General features: G+C 41.2%; 1 protein-coding gene across 10 annotated transcripts; it reads left to right on the top strand.

Moving 5' to 3' along the window:
• The first annotated feature begins 217 nt into the window (after positions 1-217).
• ZNF684 (zinc finger protein 684) lies at positions 218-15,362 on the top strand. 10 transcript variants are annotated; one of them, XM_033226934.1, is made up of 6 exons: positions 245-1,005; positions 1,309-1,528; positions 2,365-2,403; positions 9,040-9,259; positions 10,173-10,271; positions 13,768-15,362. In XM_033226934.1, the coding sequence occupies exons 4-6, from the start codon at positions 9,115-9,117 to the stop codon at positions 14,661-14,663; spliced, it is 1,140 nt and encodes a 379-aa protein (XP_033082825.1). In that variant the 5' UTR covers positions 245-1,005; positions 1,309-1,528; positions 2,365-2,403; positions 9,040-9,114; the 3' UTR covers positions 14,664-15,362. The 10 variants fall into 10 exon arrangements, with proteins under 10 accessions (XP_033082830.1, XP_033082829.1, XP_033082826.1 ...); XM_033226938.1 differs by lacking the exon at positions 1,309-1,528 and having other exon boundaries at positions 241-1,005; positions 9,133-9,259; positions 10,176-10,271; XM_033226935.1 differs by lacking the exon at positions 1,309-1,528 and having other exon boundaries at positions 243-1,005; positions 9,133-9,259.
• Positions 15,363-16,073: the final 711 nt, after the last annotated feature.

Raw genomic sequence — 16,073 nt, 5'->3', positions numbered from 1 at the left:
CTCCTGGGCTCAAACAATCCTCCCACCTTGGCCTCCTGAAGTGTTAGGATTACAGGCATAAGCCACCACACCCAGCCCCATCTTTAAAAAAAAAAAAAAAAAAAATTAGAACATGTGGGAAAAGGCAACAACAACCAATATTACTGGATCCAAAATCCCTATCCCATGATAGCCTCATTTTTCTGCTCACCTTAAAAAAAAAAACTTCTTACAAGTATTGCCTGTATTTGCTTTCTCCATTTCCTCTCCTCCCATCCTTTCCTCCAACTCCTATCATATTTTCCTCAGACTTTATCAAACTTCCACCACTGCCAAAATGGCGTTTCTACATCACTAGTGACCATTGCTACAGTGGCCCATTCTTAGTTCTCATTTTACTTGACTTATGAGCAACATTTGAGACAGTGGGTCACTCCCTTCTTCTTGAAACACTTCCTTCCCTTGGTTTTGCAGATCTAAACTCTCTTGCATTTCCATCTACTTCATCTACTTCATGGATTATTCCTTCTCATTCTTATTTGTTGGATCCTCTTCACCTCTCAGACTTAACCTGGTGCATTGCTAGAAGAAACTCTACTGAGTAAGAGCAAATTTTTTTTAGCATACTGCTGATTTTACTTTCCAGTATTTAAAGATGCTGTGTATCCTTTTAAAAGAAAACGATTTAAAAAGTTCAGGTCTCAGGTTAGCAATACAGATACCAACTCAGGAATCTTCCCACCACCTCCCAAGAGGAAGCAGCGTCTGACGCCTTCCGGAAACGAGCTCCACTGGCCTTATGGGAAATGTGGTCTCCGACGGATGGCGTATACCCGGGAGGAGCCCAGCAACTCTAGGTGGACAGTTACTTCCGCACACGCGCAGTAGGACGCTAGCCGGTATTCAATCTTCAAATCAGCGCCGCGAGAAGTGCTGGCGGTGGCTGCCCCCCAGTCTCTGGACAACGCTGTGACTGATCCCAGGCTTGGAGCCGGAGCTGCGAGCGAGGCAGTGAAAGGGTGGCAGGTATGGCTTTGCTGGACTCAGAGGACTTAAGAGAAAGGCGGGGACTGGCTTCTAGGTTTACCCTACCGAAGATAAAACTTTACAGTCTCCAAGTGCATTGACTTCAGGTTTGGATATGTGGGTCCTGTTCAACTCGAGTAACTGAGAGAAAGCAAGAGTTGGACTCCGACTGGCATTGGGTAGATGCCCAGGGATCTGGGGGAACTGGGAGAGGCTCAATTTGCGTTCCCGCTCTTGTAGGTCAAGGTCACTGTGTAGGAGTCTGTTCATCTAACGGTACCTTTTCTGGTTCCAAAAACATAGTTGGCCCGACCGGAGCCTGCCACAATTTTAAGCCATTTCAAGGAATCCGGTGGAAACTGTAAGCCATTTCAAGGGATCCAGGAAGAAAGCATTCTTGAGAAACTGCTGTGCATTCGAAGGGTATTCTCAGCAACCATTTGAAGTAAATGCTATTACCATTTTGCATGTGAATTAACTGAAGCTGAAAGGTGAAATTACTTGCCTGGACTCACACAGCCTAGTAAGTAGAAGAACTGAGATTCAAACTTAGATATATTTTCTCCAGATTTCATTCTTTTTTTTACAGTATAGCATTCCTACATAAAACAGAGTTGGGTTTATTCTCCTGAAATATTTGAGCAATGAATGCTGAGTAAATTTCGATTTGTGGTCATTTTGTAGAGTCTCTTGGTGTATCTGCAGATCTTCCAGTGCAGACTGTGTAAATGAAGATGGGAGTCCCTGGTTTGCCCATTGTACCCTTTCTAGAGCCCCAGCAGTCTAAGCTCATAGAAGATGGGGAGTTCCTACAGAGAGAAACATTTGGAGTTTAAACTGAAGGATCCAGCTAAAAAAAAACAAAAACAAAAAACTCTTCCTGGGTCCCTGAATCCAGCCTTCTCAAGAAAGCCCAACCTAATTTGCAATCTCTTATCCCAGCTTCAGAGTAGAAACCAGACAATCACAGGAAGGAATCATTTTTAGACTTATGGAGCTTCAGAGGCCAAACTTTTAAGTTAGTTTTTCAACTCATTCATTATTTCTTCAGGATAAATTTCTGGGAGAAAAAAAAAAAATAACTGTTTCAAGAGGAACCACTTGGTGTTAGATCAGTAGGACAGAAACATACAACATCTTTATCTAAGCTCCATATATTCCTAACAATCACAAGTAGAGATCTGTGCTCATGGAACATGGACTTTTCTCTCTTGCTAGAAATGTCTTTCTCCCACACTAGGTAGCATTTTCTGAGGCTGCAGTGTGGGTACTTATGGTCTGATAGAGCGGGGTTCTACTTTGCATGCAGTCCTGGTATCTCAGGTCTTTCTATTCTCTTCCCCATTTCTACTTTCATAGATTTCTGTGTAAGAGCTGCAGAAAATGATCAACTTCCAGGTAAGGTATCCATCTATTCATCCAGTTGTTTAAATCTCTCAGAAGTCCATATGATAAAAAGGAAATGTATGGTCAGGAAAAATGTAAACCGAATAAAAGATCAAGTCTAAAAGGAAATTTAGAAGATTGGTAAGTTGATATCCAAGTCATAGGGTTTGCAGATGGTTGGAACAAATTTGAGCTGGAAATATGTACTCGGTCTTCCTGGAAATCATAGTAAATGGATAACCAGCCAGTTAAAAAGTGTTGGCATTGTCTGTGAAGATAAAGCAAAATTATTCTCCTTATAACTAAAGTTTTTCCTGACACATTTCTTTGAAGAAAATATTTTCTAATGAGTTTTCATGTAGATAACATTAGAAATAACATTCACAGCAGCAGCCTGTGAGAAATACAGCATCAGGTTTCCTATGACTGTCTTAGAGTATTCCCTAGAGTAAGAACATAGTGCCAAGCAGCACTAAATGAACTCAATTTATAAGTTCAGGTATGTAGCCTTTTTAATGCCCACCTGGATCCATAAGTAAATCTTGTACCTTTTCCAGTCTCTAGTTATCTTGAGCATTTACTCTTCTACATGAATTTTAAGGTCATCAAAATAACAAATATTGTCAAGGTTCATAAAGCAGTATGTTAGGTATTCTTTTTTCTTTTTTTTTTTTGAGACAGAGTTTGGCTCTGTTGCCCAGGCTAGAGTACAGTGGCATGATCTCAGCTCACTGCAGCCTCCACCTCCCAGGTTCAAGCAATTCTCCTGCCTCAGCCTCCCAAGTAGCTTAGATTATAGGCATGTGCCACCACGCCCGGCTAATTTTTGTGTTTTTAGTAGAGACAGGGTTTCATCTTTTTGACCAGGCTGGTCTCGAACTCCTGACCTCAAGTGATCCTCCTGCCTCGGCCTTCCAAAGTGCTAGTGGGATTATAGGTGTAAACCACTGCACCCAGCCAGATATTCTTATTATGATTGCATTAAACTTAATAGGTTAATTTGGAGAGAATTCATGACTTTTCAATGAGTCCTATTCAGGTTTTCTTACAACCTGACTTTCTTACAACCTGGCTCACTGCAACCTCCATCTCCTGAGTTCAAGTGATTCTTCTGCCTCAGCCTCCTGAGTAGGTGGGGTTACAGGCGCCCGCCACCATGCCCAGCTAAGTTTTGTATTTTTAGTAGAGACAAGGTTTCACCATGTTGGTCAGGCTGGTCTCGAACTCCTGACCTCAGGTGATCCACCCATCTCAGCCTCCCAAAGCGCTGGGATTATAGGCATGAGCCACCACACCCGGCCCTTTTATTATAATTTTACAGGATTTTATGAGTTTCTTATTGTAATTCTTGTACATTTCTTTTTTTTTTCTTTTTTTTTTTGAGACGGAGTTTCACTCTGTCACCCAGGCTGGAGTGCAGTGGCCGGATCTCAGCTCACTGCAAGCTCCGCCTCCCGGGTTTACGCCATTCTCCTGCCTCAGCTTCCCGAGTAGCTGGGACTACAGGTGCCCACCACTGCACCCAGCTAGTTTTTTTTGTATTTTTTAGTAGAGACGGGGTTTCACCGTGTTAGCCAGGATAGTCTCGATCTCCTGACCTCGTGATCCGCCCATCTCGGCCTCCCAAAGTGCTGGGATTACAGGCTTGAGCCACCGCGCCCGGCCTGTACATTTCTTATATTTATTCTTACATGTGGTTTTAGTTGCTATTGAGAATGGGGTAGGCCTCTTTTTCATTATCTCTTCTAGTTTGCTATTTTGGTAAATAGAAAAATATGGCCTTCTCTTGGCTGGGCATGGTGGTTCATGCCTATATTCCCGGCACTTTGGGAGGCCAAGGTGGGAGGACTGCTTGAGGCCAGGAGTTCCAGACCAGCCTGGTCAATATAGCAAGACCCCATCTCTAGAAAAAAAAAATTAATTAGCAGGGCATGATGGCACACACCTGTAGTTCCAGCTACTACGGAGGCTAGGGCAGGAGGATCAGTTGAGCCTAGAAGATCCAGGCTACAGCTAGCTATGATCACACCCCTGCACTCTAGCCTGGGTGACAGAGCGACACTCTGTCTCTGAAGAAAATAAAAAGATGGATTTCTCTATGTTGAATTTATATCCAACCAATATACAGAACTCTTGTAAGATCTAAGAGTTCTTTAGTTGATTCCTCTATTTCTTAGGTAGACAATCATACATTCCAAATGGAGTTTTGTCTCTTCCTGCCTAGTATTTATACTTTCCCCCATATTTTCCTTGTCTCATTGCAATAGCCAGGACTTCTAGTCACTGCAGTTTTGAATAAACAGCCATCCCGTGGTATCCATGGGAGACTGTTTCCAGAACTCCTGCAGATCCCCAAATCTGAACATGCTGAAGTCCCACAGTACAGTTGGTCCTGGGGAACTCAAGGATAGGAAAAGTTGGCCATCCATATTCATGGGTTTTGCATGGCAAGAATACTGTATATATATTTTTTTATTATGCTTTAAGTTCTAGAGTACATGTGCACAACGTGCAGGTTTGTTACATATGTATACATGTGCCATGTTGGTGTGCTGCACCCATTAACTTGTCATTTACGTTAGGTATATCTCCTAATGCTATCCCTCCCCCCAGAATAACTGTATTTTTTTTTTTATCTGCATTTGGTTGTAGATGCAGAACTTGCCAACCGAGGGCCAACCGTATTCATTGCAAAAAAAAAAATCTGAGTATAAGTGGACCCAGGCAGGTCAAACCTGTGTGGTTCAGGGGTTACCTGTAATTGCTAGCCAGAAGTCTTTTTTATCCTAACTTTAATGGGAGTGCTCCCAGTGTTTCACTGTTTGCTCCTGTATTCTGGTAGATAGTTGTTTATTTTGTTTTTAATCAAGTTAAGGATTTTTAACTTGTGAAGGTTATTTTAATAACTAGGAACTTTTGGCTTCATACCCTTTTTTTAAATAGCTGTCAATAATATAATATATCTTGCCACCCTTAATGTACCAGTTTAGATAATTTTTAGTGCATTTCCCAATGCTGAACTATCTATGCATTCCTGGAATAAACCCTTCCTAGTCCTAACTTTTTCATAAAGGGTGAAATAGTAAATATTTTAGATTTGAAGGCCATACAGCCTCTGTGGCAACTACTCAACTCTGTCCTTGAAGCTGAAGTAAATGAATGGGTGTGACTACGTTTCAGTAACATTCTGTTTACAAAAACAGGAGGCCAGTCCATGGGTTACAGTTTCCTAATTCCTGCTGACAATGGTCTTAACTATCTCTTTTGTGGTAGATATGTAACTACTTTCTTTAATTTCAGTGCTTTTAACATTTATCCATTAAACATGATTTTGGCATTATGGTTAAAAGGACGTATTTTATCATGTAAAAATATCCATGTGTTCCTATTTTATTATGCTTACATGCATCTTGCATGTAAACCTTACAGTCTCAGTCACATCTTATGGCACTTACGTTTACTTTATTGAGTCTAATAGAGTGTAAGATCCCTGAGAGGAGTAATAATTTTATTTCTTTTGATATCTCCAGTATAGGGTTGGTGGAGCCTCATTAAATATTTTATGAGTGAACAAATAAGAATATATAAGTTATATTTTTAAATAGCTTTATTGAAATATAATTATCATACCACAAAAGTGACCCGATTAAAGTATATACAGTCAGCCAGGTGCAGTGGTTCATGCCTGTAATCCCATCACTTTGGGAGGCCAAGGTGGGCGGATCACTTGAGATCAGGAGTTAGAGACTAGCCTGGCCAACATAGTGAAACTCCGTCTCTACTGAAAGTACAAAAAAAATTAGCCAAGTGTGGTGCTGCACACCTATAGTCCCAGCTACTCAGGAGGCTGAGGCATGAGAATCGCTTGAACCTGAGAGGCAGAGGCTACAGTGAGCTGAGATCACACTACTGCACTGCAGCCTGGGCAACAGAGCAAGACTGTCTCAAAAAAAAAAAAAAAAAAAAAAGCAATTGTATATAATTCAGTGGTTTTTTAGTGTATTCACAGAGTTGTACAGATGTCACCACTATCTAGTTTCAGAACATTTTCATCACCCCAAAAGCAACTCCATACCCTAATTAGCAGTCACTACTCATTCCTCCCTTTCCCTAGCACTAATCGACTTACTGGTTCTATGGCTTTTCTCTTCTGAACATTTCATACAAATGGAACCATGAAATATGTAATCTTTCATGACTGGCTTCTTACACCCAATACAATAGTTTCCTCTTTTTCTTTTTTATTTATTTAGTTTTTTGAGGCAGGGTCTCACTGTGTTGTAGCTTCAACCTGCCAGCCTCAAACAGTTGTCCCACCTCAGTCTCTCGGATAGCTGGGACTATAGGTCCATATGCCACCATACCCAGCTAATTTTTTATTTTTATAGAGACTGAGTCTTGCTATGTTGCCCAGGCTGGTCTCAAACTCCTGGGCTCAAGTGATCTGCCCACCTCAGCCTCCCAAAGTGCAGGGATTACAGGTGGGTGGCATGGCACCCAGCCCCATACAGTATTTTCAACGTTCATCCATGTTGTAGATGTACCAGTGCTTGATTCCTTTTTTATTGCCAAATAATATTCCATCATATGGATATACCACATTTTCTTTATCCATTTATCAGTTCATGGACACCAGATTATTCCACTTTTTTGACTATGAATAACTTTACTGTGAACATTTGTCTGTGGGTTTTTGTGTGGACAAATGTCTTGAATTCTCGTGGGTATATACCTAGGAGGGGATTGCTGGGTTATATGGTTACTCTGTTTAACACTTGGAGGAGGCTGAGTGCAGTGGCTCTTGCCTGTAATCCCAGCACTTTGGGAGGCTGAGGCGGGTGGATCACTTGAGGTCAGAAGTTCAAGAGCAGCCTGGTCAATGTGGTAGAACCCCGTTTTTACTAAAAATACAAAAATCAGTAATGTGCGCCTATAATCCCAGTTACTCAGGAGGCTGAGGCAGAAGAATTACTTGAACCCAGGAGGTGCCACTGCACTCCAGCCTGGGCGACAGAGTGAGACTCCATCTCAAAAAAAAACAAACACTTGGAGGAACTGCTAAACTGTTGTAGTTACTACATAGGCTGGGCATGGTAGCTCATGCCTGTAATCCCAGCACTTTGGGAGGCTGAAGCAGGAAGATCACTTCAAGCCAGGAGTACAAGAGCAGTCTGGGCAATGTAGTGAGACCCCATCTCTAAAAAAATTTTTTTGTTTTTTGAGATGGAGTCTCACTCTGTTGCCCAGGCTGGAGTGCAGTGGCGCAACCTTGGCTCACTGCAACCTCCGCCTCTTGGGTCAAGCGATTCTCCTGCCTCAGCCTTCTGAGTAGCTGAGACTACATGCACATGCCACCATACCTGGCTACTTTTTTGTATTTTTAGTAGAGACGTGGTTTCACCGTGTTAGCCAGGATAGTCTTGATCTCCTGACTTCATGATCCACCTGCCTCAGCCTCCCAAAGTATTGGGATTACAGGCATGAGCCACCGCACCTGGCCCCAAAAAATATTTTTTTAATTGCCTGGGTGTGGTGGCACGTGCCTGTAGTCCCAGCTACTTCAGAGGCTGAGGTAGAAGGATCGCTTGAGTCCAGGAGTTGGGTGCTGCAGTGACCCCTGATTGCACCACTCTACTCCACTACAGCCTGGGTGACAAAGCAAGACCCTATATCAAATAAAAGAAAAGAAAAAAGAAATAACGTAGTTGCTGCACCATTTTGCAATCCCAATGTACAAGAGTTGAGTAATGTACAAGAGTTTCGGTTTCTCCACATCCTTGCCACCACAGGTCATTGTCTGCCTTTGATTTTAACTGTCCTCAGAAGTGAAGTGCTATCTCATTATGGTTTTGGTTTGCATTTCACTAATGACTAATCACTAATGATGTTGAGCATCTTTTTTCTTTTTCTTGTTTTTTCTTTCTTGCTTCAGTTTCAGACCCTAATGTTGAACATCTTTTCATGGGCTTATTTACTATACACATACCAACACAGATACATACATACACATATCTATATCTATCTGTAGATAGATATATCTTTGGAGAGATGTCTCTTTAAATCCTTTGCCCATTTTTAAATTATGTTGTCTTTTTATTGTTGTTTTTTTTCTCCCATCCCCCATTGTTGAATTTTAAGAGTTATTTATATATTCTGGGTACAAGCCTCTTATCACATACATGATTTGCGAATATTCTCTCCCATTCTGTGGATTTTCTTTTCACATTCTTGACAGTGTCCCATGGAGCACAGAAGTTTTCATTTTGATGAATTCCTATTTATTTTTTATTTTGTCACTTCCACTTTTTCTGTCATATTTCACAAACCACTGCCTAATCCAAGGTCACAAAAAACTTTTTTTCTGTTTTCTTCTAACTGTTTGATAGCTTTGTTTCTTACTTTTAGCTCTCTGGTCCATTTTAGTTCATTTTCTTATATGATGTGAAATGGGTGGGGAGTCCAGTGTCATACTTTTGCATGTGGATGTCTAGTGGTCTCAGTACCAGTTGTTGAAAAGACTTTTCTTTCCCCTGTTGAACTGTTCTGGCATCGGTTGGATATGTTTAATAAGATTTTTGTTACTATCACAAAGCATATTTCTGAATCAAACATGTAATCATTATATCTAATTTTCTACAAACTCAACAGTGAACATGAGATGATATTAAGGAGCTGCCTTGATTCTCTTGCAAGTTCGCTAATGATGCACACTTTAGTTTGAAGATGAATGTACTGTTACAGGAATCAGTGACATTCCAGGATGTGGCTGTGGATTTCACCGCAGAGGAGTGGCAGCTGCTTGATTGTACTGAGAGAACCTTGTATTGGGATGTGATGTTGGAGAACTATAGAAATCTCATCTCAGTGGGTAAGGACAATAAGTGATAACTTTTCAGTGTAACTCAGTATATACTAATAGTGCTCATCTTTTAAGATGTGTGAACGCTTGCCAATTGTGGTGGCTCATACTTACAATCCCAGCACTTTGGGAGGCAGGAGAATTGCTTGAGCTCAGGATTTCAAGACCAGCCTGAGCAACATTGTGAGACTGTCTCAATAAAATTTAGCTAGGTGTGGTGGCATGTGCCTGTCGTCCCAACTACTTGGGAGGCTGAGGTGGAAGGATCACTTGAGCCTAGGCGTACCACTGCATTCCAGCCTGGGTGACAGACTGAGACCCTATCTCAAAAAAAAGACTTATGAAAGCTGTGAGCGTTCTGAGGCATTAATCAGCTGGGCCCTAAATTTTAGTTGTCAAAGATTCTGAGTCCCCTTTGAGCTTCACATAGTCTGCTTAAGCTTCTACTTCCCAGATGGAGGAGAAGGGTCTGTTCTGGTTTTTTTTGTTGTTGTTGTTTTGTTTTCTTGTTTGAGACGCAGTCTCGCTCTGTCACCCAGACTGGAGTGCAGTGGCAGGATCTCAGCTCACTGCAAGCTCCGCCTCCCAGGTTCATGCCATTTTCCTGCCTCAGCCTCCCAAGTAGCTAAGACTACAGGCGCCTGCCATCACACCCAGCTAATTTTTTGTATTTTTAGTAGAGACACGATTTCACTGTGTTAGCCAGGATGGTCTCGATCTCCTGACCTCGTGATCCACCCGTCTCGGCCTCCCAAAGTGCTGGGATTACAGGCGTGAGCCACCGCACCCGGCCCAGGTCTGTTCTGTTTTAAAGCCTGCTTGTTATTCTTTAAAAACCCTGAGACTCAAGGAGGCAACTTGAGTTGTGAGCTGGTTGTTTGCCTAGCACTTTGGCCCCACTTCTCTGTTATTTTCCCACCAGCAGGATGTCCCGTTAACAAAACAAAAGTGATCCTCAAGGTAGAGCAAGGACAAGAGCCATGGATGGTGGAGGGAGTGAACCCACATCGGAGCTCTCCAGGTGAGTGAGAGAAATTCAGGTGGGGGTGTGTGAAGTTGAGATCCCTGTGGGTCAGTGAAGGACAGGCACCTCTGAAATTTTTCTTAGAAGCACCTCTTAAAAGCTGCACACCTTTAACGTAACATCATCAGCCAGCTCCCCAAAAGCTGCCTTCCCCCTCCTTTCTGCACACGTGCCCTTTCTCGTTGCTCAGCTGTTGTATGGAGGGTCCCTCTCCTGTCTCCTCTGGCTTCTCACACAGCCTGTTTCATCTAAGTCCTCGCTTTGTTTCTGTTCTCTTCATTTCTAAAACCCTCATTCTTCTTCCCTTCTCAACATAGATCTTTTTTCTATATACTTAGTCCTTATAATGAAGTTAAATTATCTGAATTTGAGGCGTTACTTTACCAATTACTGTCTAATCTTTTTTTTTTATTTTTGAGATGCAGTCTCACTCTGTCGCCCAGGCTGGAGTGCAGTGGTGCAATTTCAGCTTACTGCAAGCTCTGCCTCCCAGGTTCACACCATTCTGCCTCAGCCTCTCCTGTGTAGCTGGGACTACAGGCGCCTGCCACCACGCCCGGCTAATTTTTTGTATTTTTAGTAGAGACAGGGTTTCATTGTGTTAGCCAGGATGGTCTCGATCTCCTGACCTCGTGATCCACCCACCTCGGCCTCCCAAAGTGCTGGGATTACAGGCGTGAGCCACCGTGCCCGGCCTATGTACAGTTTTCTTCTTGGCATTAATCCTGATTCTGGTCTGCTCCTAAAACCAGCATTTTATTAAGTCTGAATTCAGCTTTTCCTCTTTCATTGTAACTCCTGTCTAAATTAATCTTTACTTTCTTTGAACTCCCAAGCCAATTCTATTATGACTCTGTCATGAAAAATTTATATATACTGTCTTGGATATATGTTTTTTTAATCATTGTGGCTTTTAAGGCTTTTGTTTTGTTTTTTTGTTTTGTTTTGTTTGTTTATTTTACGATAGTGCCTGAAGAGAATGATCTGTTTTATGCTGAGCATGTCATGGTATACAATGAACATTTTATTTATTCATTGTTATAGAGCCAGACATTGTGGGGGATGTTTCTTTTCTTATTTTTCTTTTTCTTTTCTTTTTTCAGTATCCCTGTCATAGCAATGTAGGGGATGTTTCTTATTCTTCCATTCAACAAGGCTTTTAAAAACGTTTCCTGAAAAGGTTCAAAGGAAGCAAAAATCTCATTACCATTTTCTAACTTATGAAAGGTATTTGGAACAGCAAAACATGTTCATATTAAAATATTTTCCCTAGTGGTTAGGAAAACAATATATAAATAAAAAATAAAAGTTTGGGTTTTTTTTGTTGTTTGTTTGTTGTTTTTTGAGACGGAGTCTCACTCTGTCACCAGGCTGGAGTGCAGTGGTGCAATCTCAGCTCGGATTCAAGTGATTCTCCTGCCTCAGCCTCCTGAGTAGCTGGAACTACAGGTGCCTGCCACCATGCCTAGCTAATTTTTGTATTTTTAGTAGAGACACGGTTTCACCATATTGGCCAGTATGGTCTTCATCTCTTGACCTCATGATCCACCTGCCTCAGCCTCCCAAAGTGCTGGGATTACAGGTGTGAGCCACCTCACCCGGCCCAAAAATAAAGTATCTTAAAATTCAACAAACAAGTATGAAACATTTCTTCACTGCACATTAACATTGCAGTTTTGTTCTAATTAACTGTCAAAATGAATGGTACAGACAGCAGCAGTGACTATCTTAGAAATTCATAGAAAATGAAGCTTAAAGTTTAAAGTATGCAAAATTTGGAGAAGTCTTTTTTTGAGGTTATGGAACAGTGGTTCCTCCCTAAAGAATATCTAAGTTCTAGATAGAATGAGAGGAGATAAGGGAGGGCAAATTAAGGTGGAGAACGAACATGAGCGAAAGATTGCATTTAGGAATCTAGAGTCCGTGGAGTAGAAGGTATTTGTTGAGGACTAGTGGAACGCATGTTCCCATGAGTGAATTCATATCTTGCATAATTTTGTTTGCCAGGCTGATGTTGAATTTCTCAGTGGATTATTGTCGGTAGAGGTAATGCAGGATGCTGCTTCGCATCTGTTGAAATAGAGCAGAAAGAAGAAAGGAACAAAATCCCGAGTGAGAACCACTCTATAAAGAAATGTGTACCGATGGCTGTAGCCCACTACTCAGTCTAGCTCCGCACAGAATAAGGCACAGAGAAAGAGGCTCGGAGTATTGTGCTAACACTCCACATGGAGGGAAACTTAAGCGTGGGGAATTATAGACCCCCCTCCCCAATTTTTTTTTAAATGGGAACAGATTTGGGATTTATAGTGTTTTGAGGATAGTGAAAAAATGTGAATTCAGGAGCAAAGCAGCTTGCTGAAGAATGGTTTGTTAGATTGAAAGAGGATGTAAAAAGAGTATTTGTCAAATAGAAGTATGACAGGTAGTTGTCATATATAGAAACTCAGCCAGAATAAAAAAAAATAGCAAATAGAATCTGTTTGCTATTATTATCTCAAGCTAAGGATGACTTACTCTTGGATGACTTGCTGGACATTAGTGTTCCTGGGCTTACAAGTACAGGTACAAATGAATTCTAGCTCTCAGTAGAGCTGGAGCCATGACTACAGACATGCTTCTGTGGTTTGCTTGGGGTTAGAGGACTGGAGATTTGAGAATGTTTCTAAAGGAAACTGATGTTGTGCAGACTGATTAAGAGGAAAAAGACATAAGTGAGAGAAATAGGGAATTATCCTACCAAGATGATCTAGAAATTAATTATGTAGTGATTTATATAACTGCCTGTTACCACCTCCTCCAAACCTAGACTGTTCTCTGATATTTTCTCTTAACCCCTTTGCCTTTGTCTCCTTTTTTTTTTTTTTTTTTTGGAGATGGAGTCTCGCTCTGTTGCCAGGCTAGAGTTCTATGGCGCCATCTCGGATCACCGCAACCTCCGCCTGCCAGGTTCAAGCGATTCTCCTGCCACAGCCTCCTGAGTAGCTGGGACTACAGGCGTGTACCACCATGCCCAGCTAATTTTTGCATTTTTAGTGGAGACAGGGTTGCACCATGTTGGCCAGGATGGTCTTGATCTCTTCACCTCATGATCCGCCCGCCTCAGCCTCCCAAAGTGCTGGGATTACAGGTGTGAACCACCATGCCCGGCCTATCTCCTGTGTGTTTGGCTGTCCTGTCCACTAATCACATTGCCACAATGGGCCCTCTTCATTTCATGAGCTAACCCTGTACCCTTGTTGAGCAGCCTTTTGACTTACTTTGTACCGTGACTCTACCTTGTGCCTATTTTACTGTCTTTCCACAGGTCACAAGTTAAGGCGTCTGTTCCCATTCCCTCTTCAGCAGTTTTATTCTTAAAGCTCAGGAGGAGTGAGACAAATATAAGATTTCTTTCAGAATGAGATACTATATTTGAAATGATAGATGTTTTTCTCTATAACATGTTGGTGGGAAAAAGTAACTAGGATTGTTTTATTGTACTCCTTTTTAGAATCTGACTGCCCACTTGATGAACCAGGGAAGCATCGGGAAAGCAAAGACAATTTTCTGAAGTCAGTTTTGCTCACATTCAATAAAATTCTGACTATGGAGAGAATCCACCATTATAATATGAGCACAAGTCTTAATCCAATGAGAAAAAAATCATATAAATCATTTGAGAAGCGTTTGCCACCTCATTTAGACTTATTTAATTACAATAGAAGTTATACTGGAGAAAACGCTTATGAATGCAGTGAATGTGGCAAAGCCTTCAAAAGGAAGTTTCATTTCATTAGACATGAAAAAAATCATACAAGGAAAAAACCTTTTGAATGCAATGACTGTGGAAAAGCCTATAGCAGGAAGGCACACCTTGTAACTCATCAGAAAATTCATAATGGAGAGAGACCCTTTGTGTGCAATGATTGTGGGAAGGCGTTTATGCATAAAGCCCAACTCGTAGTCCACCAGAGACTTCACACTGGAGAGAAGCCTTATGAGTGCAGTCAATGTGGGAAAACATTCACTTGGAACTCCTCATTTAATCAGCACGTGAAATCTCATACACTTGAGAAGTCATTTGAATGTAAGGAATGTGGGAAAACCTTCAGGTATAGTTCATCCCTTTATAAACATTCCAGATTTCATACAGGAGAGAAACCCTACCAGTGTATCATATGTGGCAAAGCTTTTGGCAACACATCTGTGCTTGTTACACACCAAAGAATTCACACAGGAGAGAAGCCTTATGGATGTATTGAATGTGGCAAAGCCTTCATCAAGAAGTCTCATCTCCTCAGACATCAGATAACTCATACAGGAGAGAAGCCCTATGAATGTAACAGATGTGGGAAAGCATTTTCCCAGAAATCAAATCTTATTGTACATCAGAAAATTCATACATAGTATTCACTTTATGAATATGAGGCTTTAGTAAATATTTGCTAAATCTTATTAAATACCAAAGAATTCATGGTGAGAAGTCTACAGTTTAAATGAATTTGGAAGAGTAGATTCCCATAAAAATCAATCAATGCCAATCATGTTCTGGAAGTGATAATAAACTTTTTACAGAAAATATGACAGAAAACAACTATAAATAATAGAGCATAAAGCTTGGAAAGTAAGCGAAACTTAAATAATCAAAGAACCAGTGGAAACCACATTTGCAATTCCTGACTTTTAATTTTTATAATAAAATAAATATGCAAGTGTGAGTATAAAATATATGCTTATACATTATATTAAATTATGCCTATTAAGAGTTTCTGCAGTAAATAACATTTTTTCTTCCAGTCTTAACATGCATAATTAAGTGAGAAAATGTGGTTTAATATGTCATGTGAATTTCAGTGATATTTTCATCCATTTGTTGGCACTTTTAATGAGCGTGACAGTGTTACTGAATCTGAGTCTCCTTTAATTATACAACTGAAGACTTCTTATTAAAATTCGTATAAAGATGTTTTCCTATGTATGTAAATACCAGAACAAAAAATTTAACAAGACACTAATTGAGGAGAGAAAGGTACTTGTATTCTGTATTACAATAAGTATTCAGTTGAGGAAAATAATTAAATATGTAAATAATTTGCACTTCAAATATTCCTGTTCTTTTTATTTTTCATTGGTATAACTACGTAAGCTGTAAGGATAGCTTGAGTGGTTTTTTTTGTTTTGTTTTGTTTTTGACAGAGTCTCGCTCTATCCCCCAGGCTGGAGTGGAGTGGCGTGATCTCAGCTCACTGCAACCTCCACCTCCTGGGTTCAAGCTATTCTCCTGCTTCAGCCTCCCAACTGGCTGGCACTACAGGCGCGTGCCACCACACCTGGCTAATTTTTGTATTTTTAATAGAGACGGGGTTTTGCCATGTTGGCCAGGATGGTCTCAAACTCCTGACCTCATAATTTGCCCACCTCGGCCTCCCAAAGTGCTGGGATTACAGGCGTGAGCCACTGCATCCGGCCAGCTTAAGTGGTATTTAACTGGGGTATCATCTGTATTTTATTTTAATAAGGTAGGGTCTCATGATACTTTCCAACTTTTGAGGACAGTTTTGGGGATTTTGTTGTTTTGTTTGTTTGTTGGAGGCAGAGTCTCGCTCTGTCACCCAGGCTGGAGTGCAGTGGCGCCATCTTGGGTTCACGCCATTCTCCCGCCTCAGCCTCCTGAGTAGCTGGGACTACAAGCGCCCGCCACCACTCCCGGCTATTTTTGTTTTTGTATTTTTAGTAGAGACGGGATTTCACCGTGTTAGCCAGCATGGTCTCGATCTTCTGACCTCGTGATCTTCCCGCGTCGGCCTCCTGAAGTGC

Source organism: Trachypithecus francoisi, unplaced genomic scaffold (genome assembly GCF_009764315.1).
Source record: "Trachypithecus francoisi isolate TF-2019V2 unplaced genomic scaffold, Tfra_2.0 Lachesis_group12, whole genome shotgun sequence".
Classification (NCBI taxonomy): domain Eukaryota; kingdom Metazoa; phylum Chordata; class Mammalia; order Primates; family Cercopithecidae; genus Trachypithecus; species Trachypithecus francoisi.
The sequence above is the reverse complement of the archived record's forward strand: the minus strand, read 5'-3'. Positions and strand labels throughout refer to the sequence as shown.

Bases quoted from the DNA above. Each gene is read 5' to 3' on its own strand.
- ZNF684 (XM_033226933.1), top strand. From the start codon at position 9,115: ATGAATGTACTGTTACAGGAATCAGTGACATTCCAGGATGTGGCTGTG. The intron at 9,260-10,172 runs GTAAGGACAATA...TTTTCCCACCAG, and splicing joins TAGAAATCTCATCTCAGTGG to CAGGATGTCCCGTTAACAAA. The intron at 10,272-13,767 runs GTGAGTGAGAGA...ACTCCTTTTTAG, and splicing joins CCCACATCGGAGCTCTCCAG to AATCTGACTGCCCACTTGAT.